Source organism: Lycium barbarum, chromosome 8, assembly GCF_019175385.1.
Source record: "Lycium barbarum isolate Lr01 chromosome 8, ASM1917538v2, whole genome shotgun sequence".
In the NCBI taxonomy this organism is placed as follows: domain Eukaryota; kingdom Viridiplantae; phylum Streptophyta; class Magnoliopsida; order Solanales; family Solanaceae; genus Lycium; species Lycium barbarum.
Genome location: NC_083344.1, coordinates 65,170,128 through 65,184,756, shown reverse-complemented (window position 1 = coordinate 65,184,756; position 14,629 = coordinate 65,170,128). Strand labels below are relative to the sequence as shown.

Sequence of the window (14,629 nt, the reverse complement as noted above, 5' to 3'; positions counted from 1 at the left end):
GTTGAAGATCATCTTGAGGTTCACCGATGCACAACGATAATCCCGGAATCGATAGTCAGAATAGGAAATATAATTTTTATGAAGTTAGAATTCAAAGAACTCAAGACCTTAGGATAAAAATTCTATTTAAAGTCGAGTAAATCAAATTCTCACTTCTTGGGGTGTAGAAGCTGTGAATGAGATGAAGAAATGCGGCTCTATTTATAGAGCCCCAAATTTTAGGGTTTCAAATTATGAAATTGATGTGAGACTCTCTTGAATCCGAAAATCATCCAAATTGGTTTGAAATCTGATATTCTTGAGAAAAAAAAATTTAATTTGAGTGAAGACAAAGCTCTTTAATGAAGAGAGCAGAAAAAAAAGGAAAAGAAATGTGTTACCTCTGTTGGAGAGGCTGTCAATGGAAGAAGAAGGCAATTTTCATTAACTCCCTTACCCGAAATGGCGAAGCAAGGTCTGAGGAAGTGAAAACGTGTTGAAACCTTTGCTAAAATTGGCCGGAGACACTTGTTTCTTGAAATAGTTTGCTGAGCATAGGAGACTACTACTATGAACTCTGTTCTAGCTTAATTCAATATTTTAAAAAAACATATATACACCTAACTTTTCTTTTAGTAACTACTGAAAAATTGGCTCCCAAAATTTAGGGGCCTAAAGCACTTGCCTTAGTGGCTTGTGTATTGAGCCGACTCTGTTTTTCCAAGAGAGAATGACGTGTATATACAAAATAAGAAAAGTATTTACAAAATGTAACAAGAGTTTTCAGTGTGCAAACTTTTTCATATTCAGAAAGAAAAATTTGGCATCGAATAGAATCACACTCAACTGGTTCCTTCTCATATTCCATACTTAAAGTGAGACGGAACTTGAGCAAGCACTTTATGCTATCAATTTTTCTATCTTAAAGATGATCCAATGAAATAACGTCTCTCCTAAGTAACACATGCTACCACCCATCATCAATTACATGAAGGAAAGAAAAAAGGACTCTATAACAATATAAGGTCAAAGCAAAATAACAATTAAATTTTTATGCCAAATTAGTAAATTTTAATTGGAAGTCTTTTCGATCGTGAAAAAAAAAAAATCGCCTCAACTATTATGTACCTTAAAACTAGTCAATAGAAAAAATGCAGTAAATAACTTAACAAAAAAATAAATTCGGAATAGAACGAACATCGCAAACCAGAATCAAAATCTCAGAAGTACTTCTTCAAACAAAAAGGTAGAAAATTCAAAGAAAAGTATCCAATAAGAGTAGAGCACAGAGAAGCAAGCCAATCTTAAGTAAAAGAAAATCTGCAATATCAAAAGTGGCAATTGGAGTGTTTTTTGAGAGGGAGGATGTCACGACCCAACCGGAGGGCTATGACGGGCACCGGGAGCTAACCCACCGGGCACCTCTCATCATACTTTCACAATCATATCTAGGCAAGCCACATGGCCTGTTCATAATCTCTATGCATTAATGACATAATTTCCATTGAGTTAAAGCACTTTTTATACCAACATCAACAACTATGCCCATACATGTACGAGCCGACAAGGCTATCAAAATGATATACAGAAATATGAGCCGACAAGGCTAAAAGACATCTAGCTATATACAGTTGTCTATGAGCCTCTAGAAAGAGATGTAACATCATAAGGACGGGAAAGGGCCCCGCCATGCCCATTTATGTACACAAAAGAATAGTACCAACACTGCAGCTCCGAATCAAATGGAACTCCTCTAATCAGTCTCGGGATGAGCAGCCTAAGGATCAAGTTTGTCTCCCTGTCCACCTGCGGGCATGATGCAGCGTCCACAAACAAAAGGATGTCAGTACGAACAATGTACTGAGTATGTAAGGTACAAGCAATAACACAATACTAGCATAAAGGGTAACATGAGATAGGAGAATCATGAGATAGTAGAGCCATGTACTTGAGACGTTCATCGTATTTACTTACCCTTTTCCTAATGGAAACCTTCCATACATATGCATACATATATAATAGTACTATACCCGACCATGTAGGTTCAGTGTCATACATACCCGGCCATAACAAAGCTCGGTCTTATACGTACCCAACTGTAGTGGTGCACGCGCAATAGATATCATACCCGGCTGCATAAGCTCAGTATTAGCAATTAACCATACATATATATACATAGGAGTACATAAGTATCATTAACATCGTCATCACTATATCTTTCCTTAGAGGAGTAACTATCGTAGGATGAGATCAACAATATCATGAGAGTATCAAGACTTGTGAGCTTTAGCACTTCTAGAAATGGAGTCATCATGAAGGACATTATAGATCTCACGTGAAGGTATATAACAATGGAATCATGCCTTAAGAAAGAAGGGTTAGCCTTACATGCCTTTCATCTTCTTAACTACTTAACGTTCACCTCCAAAACTTGAGAATCTACATTTAAAAGGATTCATACCAAGGTTAAGTCTTAACGACACTCTTAAGTGCAACTAATATAATTCGTAAGTTAGTGAAAATTGGGCAGCATTTCCCCTATTTCATCTACTTCTACTAATTTCCAAAACAACTCCCAAACAACAACGACATTATCAACAATAGCATAGCTAAGGGGCTTCCTTCAAGTTAAGCATCATCCAATCCCCAAAACTCTTTTTCATGATCATTCATAACAATAGCTACAACAAAACACCATATATACTTACATACAATACTTCCTCAACATCATTAGTATCACCCACATCAAGATTATACTCATAACAAGAATCACAATTCAAGTTAACCTATAGCTGACAATATCCTTAAATCCATACTTGAACTCTATTTTCTCTTTTTCTTCCTTTACCCACATGGTATAACAATCAAACAACCTTAACCATATGTAAAAGATGTGAATCTTACCTTAATCACTCAAGAACAAGTATTGGATCAACTTACTCCTCCAAAGTGAAGTCTCCAACATCAAAACCAAAGGGAAATCTGGAGTTCCACAAACCCTAGCAAGCTTCTTAGCACTTGAACCTCTTGATTCTCTTAGATTTGGCTTGGATTAGTTTATAGACCTAGAGAGAGGGTTTTGGAGAGCTCAAGGATATGTTTTGGGGAAATAATATGGCCAAATGATAGAAAACGAAATATATAAAGCGTGACTTAAAATCCCGTCGGGCAATCCTACGCCCACTTTGACGGACCGTCAAAATTCCTACGGTCCGTCAAACTGCCCAACCCAACTTGGCTCACTGTGACTGTTATACGGTGGTGCTCCACCATTTGACGGGCCGTCAAATAATATACGGTCCGTCAAATGGTCCCTATCCGATAAGTTACTCGTTTTGATTCGTTTGACTTCCAATCCATACAGAACCTTCTTTACACTTGTGTAACACCTCACTAACCATCTAAGGGGCCCTATAGCTCCTCCCTAAGTCATTACTAAACAAAGCCTAACTCAATTGTTGCGAGATCGTCCCAAACATGACTTACATTCTACTTCCTTTGACGAACTGAATTCCACCGACTCATATGACTTCAAAATGTTAATGTATGAGCTTACAGTTATCAAATACTCTCCTTAATCTCATAAGGACTTCATGTTCACCTTAAGCTCGCGTTGGTCTACTCACAATGCAACAATCTGGAATCTCCGAGATGTAACAGAGGAGTTCTTTCTGACATAATACTTTATCAAATAAAAAGGTTGTAAGTATTTTTATTTTTTTTATTTGCAGCTTGTTCCTTCATAGGACAAACCTCTCTTTCAACTAAGATACTTCGCTTCTCGAGAGTCAAACTATATAGATTTTGACTAATATTTTTTTTTTTTAATTATATCAATATGAGAAGAATTGCAACCTATAATATTTTTCATATAGTTTCAAATATCTAAATATTAATTTTGAAATATTAAATTGATCTAATTGAATTTAGCTCAAAAAATTAATTAAATTGACTCAGCGAAATGTGACAAGTAAAAAGTAAATGAAAGGAGTAAAATAATTCAAAAAAGAAATAGAGGGTCATGACCTCTATTTTTCATTTTCTCCCAATTTTCCCTTTTAACTTTCCAACCCCAAATAAAACAAAGAAGAAAACTTAGAATCAAACAAAACGACTCAAACCAGGCAAAATCACTCTCCGCTTACTCTCTCCATCTGCTTGCTCCACGGAAAGCTCCGGTAAGTTCTGTTTTCATCATTTTATTTTTCTTTGGTTGTAAAAAAGAGGTTCGTTTCGCGTTGTTTAATACATAATGATATATAAAATAGATAATATGATATATATGGATTATTCTGAACCCTTCTCTGTAGCTAAACAATCTAACTAAAAGCAATTTGTCAATTTGCTCAAAATTTTCCACTTTACTGAAGTGAAATATTAAAGTGAAGGAATATCAAGTTCTGAATTCAATTTGAGCTTCTTAAGGACACCACTATTCCTCTGCAGCTAACTCGTTTTCTCCAAATCTGTTGACTTGTACCTTCTAAACCCTAATACATTATTAATACTACAATGCCAATTGTAAATTGGTTCCAACAACTTTTTTCAAAGCAAAAAAAGAAAAAGAAAAAAAGAAAGAGAATAAGCAGTAGAATATTGAAATGTTGATTATTATACTGCGAGTTTTCAGGCTAGGGACGTTAAAGATCAAGTCATTTACCACATCAGTTGAATACTCCAACTTTACGAAATGATCATCTAGACACCTTCAAAATTTATGTGTCACGTCAGCGTTGGCTGGGGACGAGTTGAGGTGTCTAGATGTGCATTCTCAAAGTTGGAGTGTTTAGTTGTCAGTTGAGGCCAAGTTAAGGTGTCTATCTATGTGTTATGCCTTTCAGTTACTTTACATATTTCAATTTCTAACTATCTGAAATGTGAGCATTTGACATCATTTAATTTGATCTACTTTTGTTTTAGAAAAAAGCCATTAAAGATGGAAATATTTTCTATATATTATGAATATTGAGTACTTAAAACCAAAGTAGTAAATTTGAAGTCAATTACTTTCTTTCTATATATCCAGACATTTCAAATTCTGTCCATATTAATGGCAAGCTTTTGGCATCGTTTGCTTTTGATTTGGTGTCTTGAAATACCTCCCGGGACAGGTTTGGCCTAGTGGTCAATGAAGTGGGTTGAGAACCATGAGGTCTCAGGTTCAAATCCTAGTAGAGGCAAAAACATTTGATTTCTTCCATCTGTTCTAGCCTTGGTGGACAAAGTTACCTAGTATCTGGTGGTATCTGTTGCTGGTAGGAGGTGGTAGACATCCCCTAGAATTAGTCGAGGTGTGCGCAAGCTAGCCCGACACCACGATTATCAAATAAGAAATGCCCCTCGGACAGTTCTTTGAGCTAACTTTAGCCTGTCAGAAAACTTGATAAGTAATATCTGTAGCAAATGAATGATTTCTTGGTCTACCCAGAATTATTAATAAAGAGTGAAAGTTTAGTTTCTATTTGGCTTTCATAATTATAAAAATTTCGCTTACAAGTTACTACATGAGTGAATTTGGCTTGCAATGGATGAGCTATGATAATCCTCATGCCCAAAATTAAATATTCTTTTGTTGCTACAGTACTTCTGGCTGAAAAATCAACTCTTATTCCAATTGTATATCAAGTGAGTTTTTCAGCAATCAAGTTACTTAGCAATTTTTACTAAAAGCAATGAACAAGCTTTTTATTTTAAACTTTAGATATCTTGAAATGTTGTTTCACAGATAAGGGTCTGATATAAAATTCTGAATATTTTGCAATGAATTGTTACCTCTTGCAATGAATTCATAGTTATGCTGCATATCCAAATGGTGATTAAGTTGTTCATCTGTCAAGAACTAAAAACATAACTTTTTCAGTGTGCATCAGAACTTTGGGAACTACAAATGAATAGCAGACAAAGAATCCTTGGTGGAGGGGTTCAGCATGTGTTGGACTATCTGAGGCGAATGCAAGCAGAAAGTCCAGGATTTTTCTATGCTGTTCAAGATGATAATGGATGTTCTAATGGAAACATTTTTTGGGCTGATGCAACTGCCAGAATGAACTATCACTACTTTGGGGACAGTATCAATTTCGACACTTGCTATCGAGCTAACTGCTATAGCGTACCTTTTGCCACCTTCACTGGCTTAAATCATCATGCCCAGCCTGTTCTCTTTGGCTGTGCTTTGCTTTTTAATGGGTCTGAAACCTCACTTGTCTGGCTCCTCCAAACTTGGCTTCAAGCGATGTCTGGACAGAAGCCGCCTGTTTCCATCACAACTGACACTGATCATCTCATACAGATGGCTGTTACTCATGTTCTGCCGGAAACGCGCCATCGTCTTTGTAAATGGAGCATACTTCGAGAAACCAAGGAGAAGCTGACCCATGTATGTCAAACACATCCAACCTTTGAAATTGAATTTATCAAGTGCATTAATGAAGCAGAGACAATCGAGGAATTTGAATCTCAGTGGAAGTCACTCCTACAAAGATATTACCTCCTGGATAATGATTACCTTCAATCAATCTATAGTGCTTCCCGTCATTGGGTTCCTGTTTTCATGCGAGACACGTTTTTTGGGGATTTTTTAAGTGATGATGATGAAGACAAAAACAGTTTCTTCAATGGGTTTGTGGATGCTTCTACCTCTATCCAGTTGTTGATTAAACACTATGAAAAAGCTCTTACAATCTGGCATGAAAAGGAATTAAAGGCAGATTTTGACTCTACTAATACGACACCAGTTCTAAAGACGCCTTCACCTATGGAAAAACAAGCAGCTAATCTCTATACCAGGAAAGTTTTCATGAAATTTCAAGAGGAGCTGGTTGAGACCCTTGCGAATCCTGCAACTAAAATTGATGACTCCGGAGCGATCACAACATATCATGTTGCAAAATTTGGGGAAGAGCACAAGGCGCACACGGTTAGGTTCAACACATTTGAGTTGACAGCTAACTGTAGCTGTCTAATGTTTGAATTTTCAGGTATAATCTGTAGACATGTTTTATCTGTGTTCAGAGCCAAAAATGTTCTTACGCTTCCTTCCCAATACATTTTGAAACGTTGGACACGAAATGCCAAGACTGGTGGTGGGAGCACTATAGAGGAACATCGTTTAGAGTTACCTAGCAATTCTCAAGAGTCTTTAACTATTCGTCATAATAGTTTGCGACAGGAGGCTATTAAATTTGTAGAAGAAGGGGCAAAGTCTATTCATAGTTATAATGTTGCGGTGAATGCTCTGAAAGAGGCTGCAAAAAAGGTTGCTGCTGCAAAGAAGAAAAACGCTGACAAAACTCTGGTGAACAACATGGTAAATGGACGCAATCAAGGAGTGGATGAAGGAGACATTGATCAAGCAGATTCAGGTCAATCCAAGGTGAGTTTTCAACAGGAGTTTCTCACTTTCTATGATCTGAATTTGGTCCATCTAATGTTGTTTCCATTCTCACCTATACCATCCCTGTACGTAGTTGGGCTTTAACTCCATATGTAGTCATTTGCTCCATGGCAGTGTGTATCCACTGTTATATAAATTATATCCTATTCCCAGTTAGAGCGGTACAAAGCCAATCGACATTTAGAATAACAAGCAACAACAACAACAACCCAGTGAAATCCCACAACGTGGGGTCTGGGGAGGGTAGAGTGTACGCAGACCTTACTCCTACCAAGGTAGGACGGCTGTTTCCGAGAGACCCTCGGCTCAATAAACACATAAAAAGAGGTCAAATAAGGCTAAAAGATTCAAAGTGATATGGAAATGAAGTAACGCAAGCGAAACAGATAGCATAGAATAATCAAAGCACAGGAAATAACAGATAATATCATAAATCAGAGCACAAGAAATTATACTATGATAATGCGACTACTAATAAGACAGGATAATGAGACTATCTACTAGCCTTCTACCCTAATGTGGGTCCTCCAAACCCTCCTATCTAAGGTCATGTCCTCGGTAAGCTGATAGAGAAAAAAAGAGTGACAGATGAAAATAGATATTCAAAGATGAGCGCAGGGCCTGTCATATAAGACTGGACAAATTAGAATTATCACGTCCGACAAATATTGCAAGTACTTCATCAAAAAACACAAATATCGCAAGTATCAGATAGAGATGAAACGAGAAAAGGTCAACTGAGATGGTTTCGACATGCTCAAACTCCAAAATAGACCTCCAAATGGACCAATTGGTAGATCATAGACGGCGGTGATTGAAGGTGCTACAAAGGGATAAGGTAGACCTAAAATCACAAGAATAAGGTGATAATAAACTGCATTGATTGAATGTGCTAAAAGGGACCAGGTAGACCTAAAATTACAAGAATAAGTTGTCTCACAGGCCTACACTTGCTCGAATCAATGCGGACATATCTAAGAATAAAACACGATGAGTGTAAAAGATCCATATTGGTGATACCAACCAGTTGGGATGTTAATTGTTGTTGTTACACTTGCATCAGGTCTAGGCTGGGGGAAGGGGGAGTTAGAAAATTTCTAGTTTTCTAGAGCCCATAGTTTACGACAAATTATTTATCAGTATTTGAATGACGTGGGCCGAATGGAGCAGAACTGACAAAGGATTCATATCTCCTTCCTCAATTTGGGATTGAGGTGTAGTGGATTGATATATTGAAGGGCACCGGTATTAAGGTGAGAGTTCAAGTTTCATAATGTTTAAATTGGAGTGAGTCATAAAGTGAGAGAAGTTTACCTTCTGAATAGTTTACACCTTCTTTAATGCAAAAGTGGATGCAATGTTACCTTTTTGAGGACCTTTTATTCTCTTTACGGAAAGTGCATGCTATTATAAGACAACCAAAACTAGTGTGTGAGAACTGAGAATTAAACTGGGAAAAGGGATTAGCATTTTATATATTGCATGGGTCATGAGGTCAAATGCTTTTTGCTAACCAATCTATATATTACTTATAAAATTCGTTTGAATAGCATGCTTGGTCAATAAGCATCAAATGGCTTTCATCAAAGGAAGACAGATTATGGATGCTGCCCTTATTGCTAATGAGTGTGTGGATTCTAGATTGAGGGGAGGAGCACCTGGCATCATGTGTAAACTGGATGTGGAAAAGGCATATGATCATGCGAACTGGAAGTTTTTACTGAACATACTCAGGCAGATGGGTTTTGGGGAAGAGTGGGTGAAATGGATCAGCTTTTGTATCAAGACTGTTAGATTTTCAGTTCTAGTAAATGGAGAACCTGTGGGTTTTTTCCATTCCGAAAGGGGGCTTAGACACAGGGGTCCCCGTTATCCCCATTCCTGTTCATTCTAGTCATGGAGGGATTCAACAGTATGATGAGAGTTGCACTTGAAAACAGATTGGTGACAGGTTTCAAATTGAGGAACAGGAGGAGGAGAATCTAGAAATTTGTCACTTACTCTATGCTGATGACGCAATCATCTTTTGTGAGCCTTTGGTTGACCAGATCAAGTATATCAGATTTATGCTAATAGTCTTTGAAACTTCCTCTGGTTTAAGTGTTAACTGGAGAAAGAGCAGTTTATTCTCTATAAATGAAGTCCCTCATATACAAACTTTGGCGGACATTCTGGGGTGTAAGGTGGAGACCCTTCCAACTGGGTATCTTGGAATGCCTTTGGGCTACAAGCATAAAGCAATGGGCATATGGGATGGCATCATAGAGAAAACAGAGAAGAAATTAGCAAAATGGAAAGCTCAATATCTTTCTTTAGGGGGCAGGCTCACTCTAATAAATTCAGTCCTAGATTCTTTGCCCACTTATGTGGTGTCTTTGTTTCCTATCCCTACCAAGGTGATCAAGAGGCTAAACAAACTGAGAAGAGAGTTCTTGTGGCACGGTAACAAAGAAGGAAAAGGCTATAATCTGGTTAAATGGAAGGTAGTCCAATGTAGGAACTTAAGGCTACACAACAATTGTCTTATGATGATGTTATCTGTTTCAAAAAAAAAAAAAAAAAAAACAATTGTCTTATGATGAAGTGGTTATGGAGGTTTAATGAGGAAGAACATTCACTATGGAGAGAGGTTGTTCAAAGTAAATATGAACAACACAATCATTGGTGTACAGATGACATCAACAACACTTATGGTGTGGGAGTTTGGAAAACTATCAGAGCTTTGTGGAACATGCTGAAAGAAGATACATGTCTCTAAGATACTGTTCTGGAATGATGTTTGGATAAATGGAACTTCACTTAAGGATGCTTTCCTTGATCTGTTCTCCATTTGTTCAAATCCGAATGCTACAATTGGTGATTGCTGGACACTCAAGGTTGGAACCTGCTTTTCAGGAAACATCTGAATGATTGGGAGGTGGAAAGAGTGGTAGAATTTTTGAAGGATATTGGTTTGTTCACTGGTACAACCAATATACCTGATGCTATTATGTTAAGAGGTTGTACAGGAAAAGAAACATGGTTGCTAGTGAAGGGAAACCAGGTTTATGGAAGAATGTTTGGGAAAGTATAGCACCGACAAAGGTGAGATGCTTCACTTGGTTGGTTGTAAGAAGGGCATGCCTAACTCAAGAGGTGCTTCAGATAAAAGGCCGAACTGTTGTGCCCAGATGTTTTCTATGTATGCAGAAAAGAGAAACAAACAACCATCTCTTTCTTCATTGTAGATTTACAGCACAATTATGGTCAATGTTCTTAGGTCTCGCAGAAGTCAAATGGACAATGCCTGAACATATTGCTGATTTACTGACTTGCTGGATCAGAAGAGGGGGAAGCAAGAGCTAGAAAAAATGGTGGAGGGTAATCCCCGCATGCATTTGGTGGACAGTATGCAAAGAAAGAAATGGGAGATGTTTTTAAGATACATCAAATTCTATTCAGAAAGTGAAAGGAGAATTATATTGTATCTTTCTATTTTTGGTGTAAAGAATAATGTATAGAGAATGTAGATGACCTTGTAGATTTACTAGGAGCACATTAAGTTTATCTTTATCTTTAAAATATTTTAATTTACTGTCTGTTTTTGGAGGTCGCCAGCATACCCTTAATGCTGAGGAATACAACAATACCAGTTTCTCAAAAAAAAAAAAAAAATCGTTTGAATTTAATGATAGCTCTGGTCATTAAGATAGTCCAGTGATGGTCAGATTGATATTATGGGCCAGGACAATTTTCTCATAGAATCTATCATTTGGCTATGGTGTTTCGAGTTGGCCAATATATACTATGTGCTGCCGTTAATAAACCTTCTCTTGATCTTCTTTTGATTGTTGTGAGAAAAGCTAAATTGAACAACTGGGAAGGGTCCCTTATCAGCATAGAAACACTACTTCTTGGACACATTCGCTATTATGTCTTTCTTCAGTATTTGATAGTTGCATCCAGGATTGAGAGAATTATGCTGAATTTCCACCAAGATGGGTGCAGAATTGTGGGAGAAACCATATCCGTAGCCTAGATCAATGAGGAAATTAATAATCCTCTCAATCCGGGATGCAACTCTCAAATACGGAAGAAATGAGGAACTGAAAGTGCCTTCTCCAAAACTGCAGTAATGGAAATTCTGAAAAATAGCACGAGATCAAATCTAAATATTCCAGAAGAAACCCTAAATCTAGGATCTTGAAAGCAAAATGTTAAAGATGATAGTTATTAGAAATTCAAGCGTCATGCTATGCATAAAAGTTGCCTATCATCTTCGAGTTCATCTTTACCCTTCTGATTTGGAGTGTTCAGTTGATAAAATTTGTTAAATCCACTCATATTTGATAGGGGCAAAGTACTTAGATGGACAGTGTCAATTATTTAATAAAACCTTACTGCAAAAGATATTTATCTGGATTACGATGGTAGTTTTAGCGTGCTACTGTAGTGGACTTACCTCCGTTTCTTTCTTTTGACAGGAAGAGAAGGAACAAAAGATCCGTGAATTGACTGCCGAGTTAGATTGCATAAATCAACAATCTGAAGTTTATCGTTCCAATCTGTTAGCAGTTTTGAAAGACATGGAGGAGCAGAAATTAAAGCTATCTGTGAAAGTGCAAAATGCACGGCTTAGCTTAAAGGAGTGATTCCTTTCATTTTCTTGTTTAAATGCAGGAGAATGCTTGGTAGTTCTCTCTCACATTGTGAATTCAGTTCTCATTCAGTCATTGAGGAGACTATGGAAAATGGGTCTGTGAGCTCATACATGGACTGATGAATTATTATTTTTAAAGTTTGGACTGACTGATATCTTTTTCAAGTAGTTGGGTTTGATTGGTAAATGTATTTAACTGAACCTACATTAGAATTCCATAATGGGGAGAGTTAAATAGTTGTGTATATTCTTTTCTAGCTTGAGGATGCGTGTGGGTGTCATTGGGTCACTTTTAGGGACAAGTCTCAGTTCTAGCTTAGAGATTATTAAATATGTTGTTACAAGTACTGGAGTATTTGTTCTTTATCAAAAAACAAAAAGTACTGGATTTCTTTTGCTGCAGCAGAACTCATTGGTGCATTTTATGCTTTTGGTGGATATGATGGAAGCAATTACTTGGCGTAAGTTATGAAATTGCCTTTTTTTCGGCACCTTCTTTGAACTGTATGTTTGAATGATACTTGACATTGTGCCTCATGTCTCCTATCACTTTTATAATTGTTCATATCTTCCCCAAGGAAGAGACTGACTTGGTTTTCCAATCTGTTGCTCTTGTTATGCACGAATTTCACAACCGTGTATGTTTAGAGGCATTTGTTTTTGGTTAAAGTTTTTCTGCTCTGTTCTCCTATCTCCTTTCTGATTAAATTTTACCACAGGACTGCTGAAAGATTTGATCCTAGAGAACATTCCTGGGCAAAAATTAGGAGTATATGAGCAGAGCAATGACTGTGTTGGACGGGAAGTTGTTTGTTATCATTTTTGTGCTTTTCGAATGCTACTTTGAAAAGGCTTGCCTTCATTTTGATTTTAGTACTTTGCTGAAGACCTTCAATAGTTTGAACATTTATGTTCTCTGTTCCAATTTTAGCAAAATCCATTAGTTCTGATTCATGCAAAAAGTTCTAGAACAAAGCTGCTCTAGTCATGCTTTAGAAATGCCTCACTAGAAACATGTTAATATCATTTGTGATCCATAGAAACTAGTCCAAGGATGGATTTACACGTTCATGAGACCCCGTGATAGAATTAGTGTTTAGAAGCGTGTTGAATAGAAGGATTAGCTGCTTTCGAGTACTATTATCTATATTATGCTTGATCTATACTGTAGTTTACTCACTATAGCATACAGAACCCATGTAACTAAATATGCACATAATTGTATTAACTGGAACATTAATCTTGATCAATTTGTATATAATACTTGGTAATTGTAGGGTTTTGACTAACTTTGAGTTTGATATGAGTTTCATATATTTATTGCTTGCACTTTGATGTTAGAAGTCCAATTACCATGGAATTTCATCTCCAAATGTATTATAATATTTGGAACAAAACCATTTAAGAGATGAGTGGTGTAGTTTATGAAACTAAATTGACATTTTAAAGATGTTTTACCAGGGAAATTGGTTGTGTTCATTAATTACATTCTAGTAAACTATAGTTACATTAATCTTTACCAATATTCAAGCTACTTGCAGATGAGTGGAAAAAAGGAGATTTTCAGAATTGTGTTGTGATAATCTCCTTGTGGGATTACACTGGGTATGTTGTTGTGATAATCTCCATGTGGGGACTATTGGTGATGTCTTCCTTCTCTAACCACTCAAAAACTTATTGCTTATGCTTTCAACTTTCAAGATCAGTCTACCAAAATCTATATCTACCTTATATCCAGTAAATTCATGATCTCTTTTTTTTGTTTTCTCTAGCTCCAGCCTGATTGTATATTTTGACCGTGTGTGAAGTGCAGGATGGCATATCCAGACTCCATGTGCTAAGTGAATGTGTTGGTTCTAAACTGCAAGCTTGTTTCTATGATTGGGACTCAATGGTTCTACAAAACATTTTTTAACATTGTCCTTTTTAACAGATCAAGATTTTTACAAAGGGAAGGAAGTGCAAAGCAAGTAAGAAGAAGTTGAAGCACAAAGAGAGACCAACTTCCTGTGTTATTAGGAGTTTATTAAAGATGTTCTTATTTATACATGTTACAATTCCATGTTCTCTTTTGTTAGGAGTTGACCAATATAATGTCTTACCATCTGTATAAGTATGTTTTTTTGTAATATGTGTAGTTCTCTGTAATTATCTATTAAATTTTATGTGAATATTCATTATATTGTGTGTTTTAGACGTGTTATTTGAATGGAAATGAAAGTATGGTCGCTATTTAGTTTGCTACTCTTCGCTGTTGTTGAAAGTTAACAGACAATTAGAGGTGCAATTCTGTTTTTAAAATCACTTTTAATGATTGGATTTGTTGCAACGATTAAATGTTTTTAGCGACCGAAATGATAATCAGTGGAGAAAATTTGTTCGTTGAAAGAAGTTATAACGAGCGGATTTCTTGTTATGGATTTTAACGTTGACGCTTTTACCAACCGGCGATGATCAGATTTTTCGCGGTCGTTGACAAATAGCTATCGGAATAAGACTTCCAGCGATCGGATATTTTCTCGGTAAAGGTCTGTTTTTCTTGTAGTGATATTATCAGCCAAATTAAAGGACCACAAGTGCAAATGATAGACTAATTAATCAAATTCTGCTAGGAATGC

The 14,629-nt window shown here is 36.6% G+C and overlaps 2 protein-coding genes across 2 annotated transcripts; both read left to right on the top strand.

Moving 5' to 3' along the window:
• The first annotated feature begins 4,004 nt into the window (after positions 1 to 4,004).
• On the top strand, positions 4,005 to 12,419 carry LOC132606165 (protein FAR1-RELATED SEQUENCE 9). Its single transcript, XM_060319536.1, has 3 exons — positions 4,005 to 4,157; positions 5,840 to 7,351; positions 11,836 to 12,419. The coding sequence occupies exons 2-3, from the start codon at positions 5,867 to 5,869 to the stop codon at positions 12,001 to 12,003; spliced, it is 1,653 nt and encodes a 550-aa protein (XP_060175519.1). The 5' UTR covers positions 4,005 to 4,157; positions 5,840 to 5,866; the 3' UTR covers positions 12,004 to 12,419.
• On the top strand, positions 12,277 to 14,191 carry LOC132606166 (uncharacterized). The gene is made up of 3 exons (XM_060319537.1): positions 12,277 to 12,472; positions 13,820 to 13,860; positions 13,945 to 14,191. Exons 1-3 carry the CDS (start codon positions 12,277 to 12,279, stop codon positions 14,122 to 14,124), a joined length of 417 nt encoding a protein of 138 aa, XP_060175520.1. The 3' UTR covers positions 14,125 to 14,191.
• Positions 14,192 to 14,629: the final 438 nt, after the last annotated feature.

Excerpts from the sequence above, each read along its gene's own strand:
- LOC132606165 (XM_060319536.1), top strand. The coding sequence starts at position 5,867 with ATGAATAGCAGACAAAGAATCCTTGGTGGAGGGGTTCAGCATGTGTTG. Across the intron at positions 7,352-11,835 it reads CAGATTCAGGTCAATCCAAG|GAAGAGAAGGAACAAAAGAT; the intron begins GTGAGTTTTCAA and ends TTCTTTTGACAG.
- LOC132606166 (XM_060319537.1), top strand. The coding sequence starts at position 12,277 with ATGCGTGTGGGTGTCATTGGGTCACTTTTAGGGACAAGTCTCAGTTCT. Across the intron at positions 12,473-13,819 it reads GATGGAAGCAATTACTTGGC|TGCAGGATGGCATATCCAGA; the intron begins GTAAGTTATGAA and ends CCGTGTGTGAAG. Across the intron at positions 13,861-13,944 it reads TCCATGTGCTAAGTGAATGT|ATCAAGATTTTTACAAAGGG; the intron begins GTTGGTTCTAAA and ends CCTTTTTAACAG.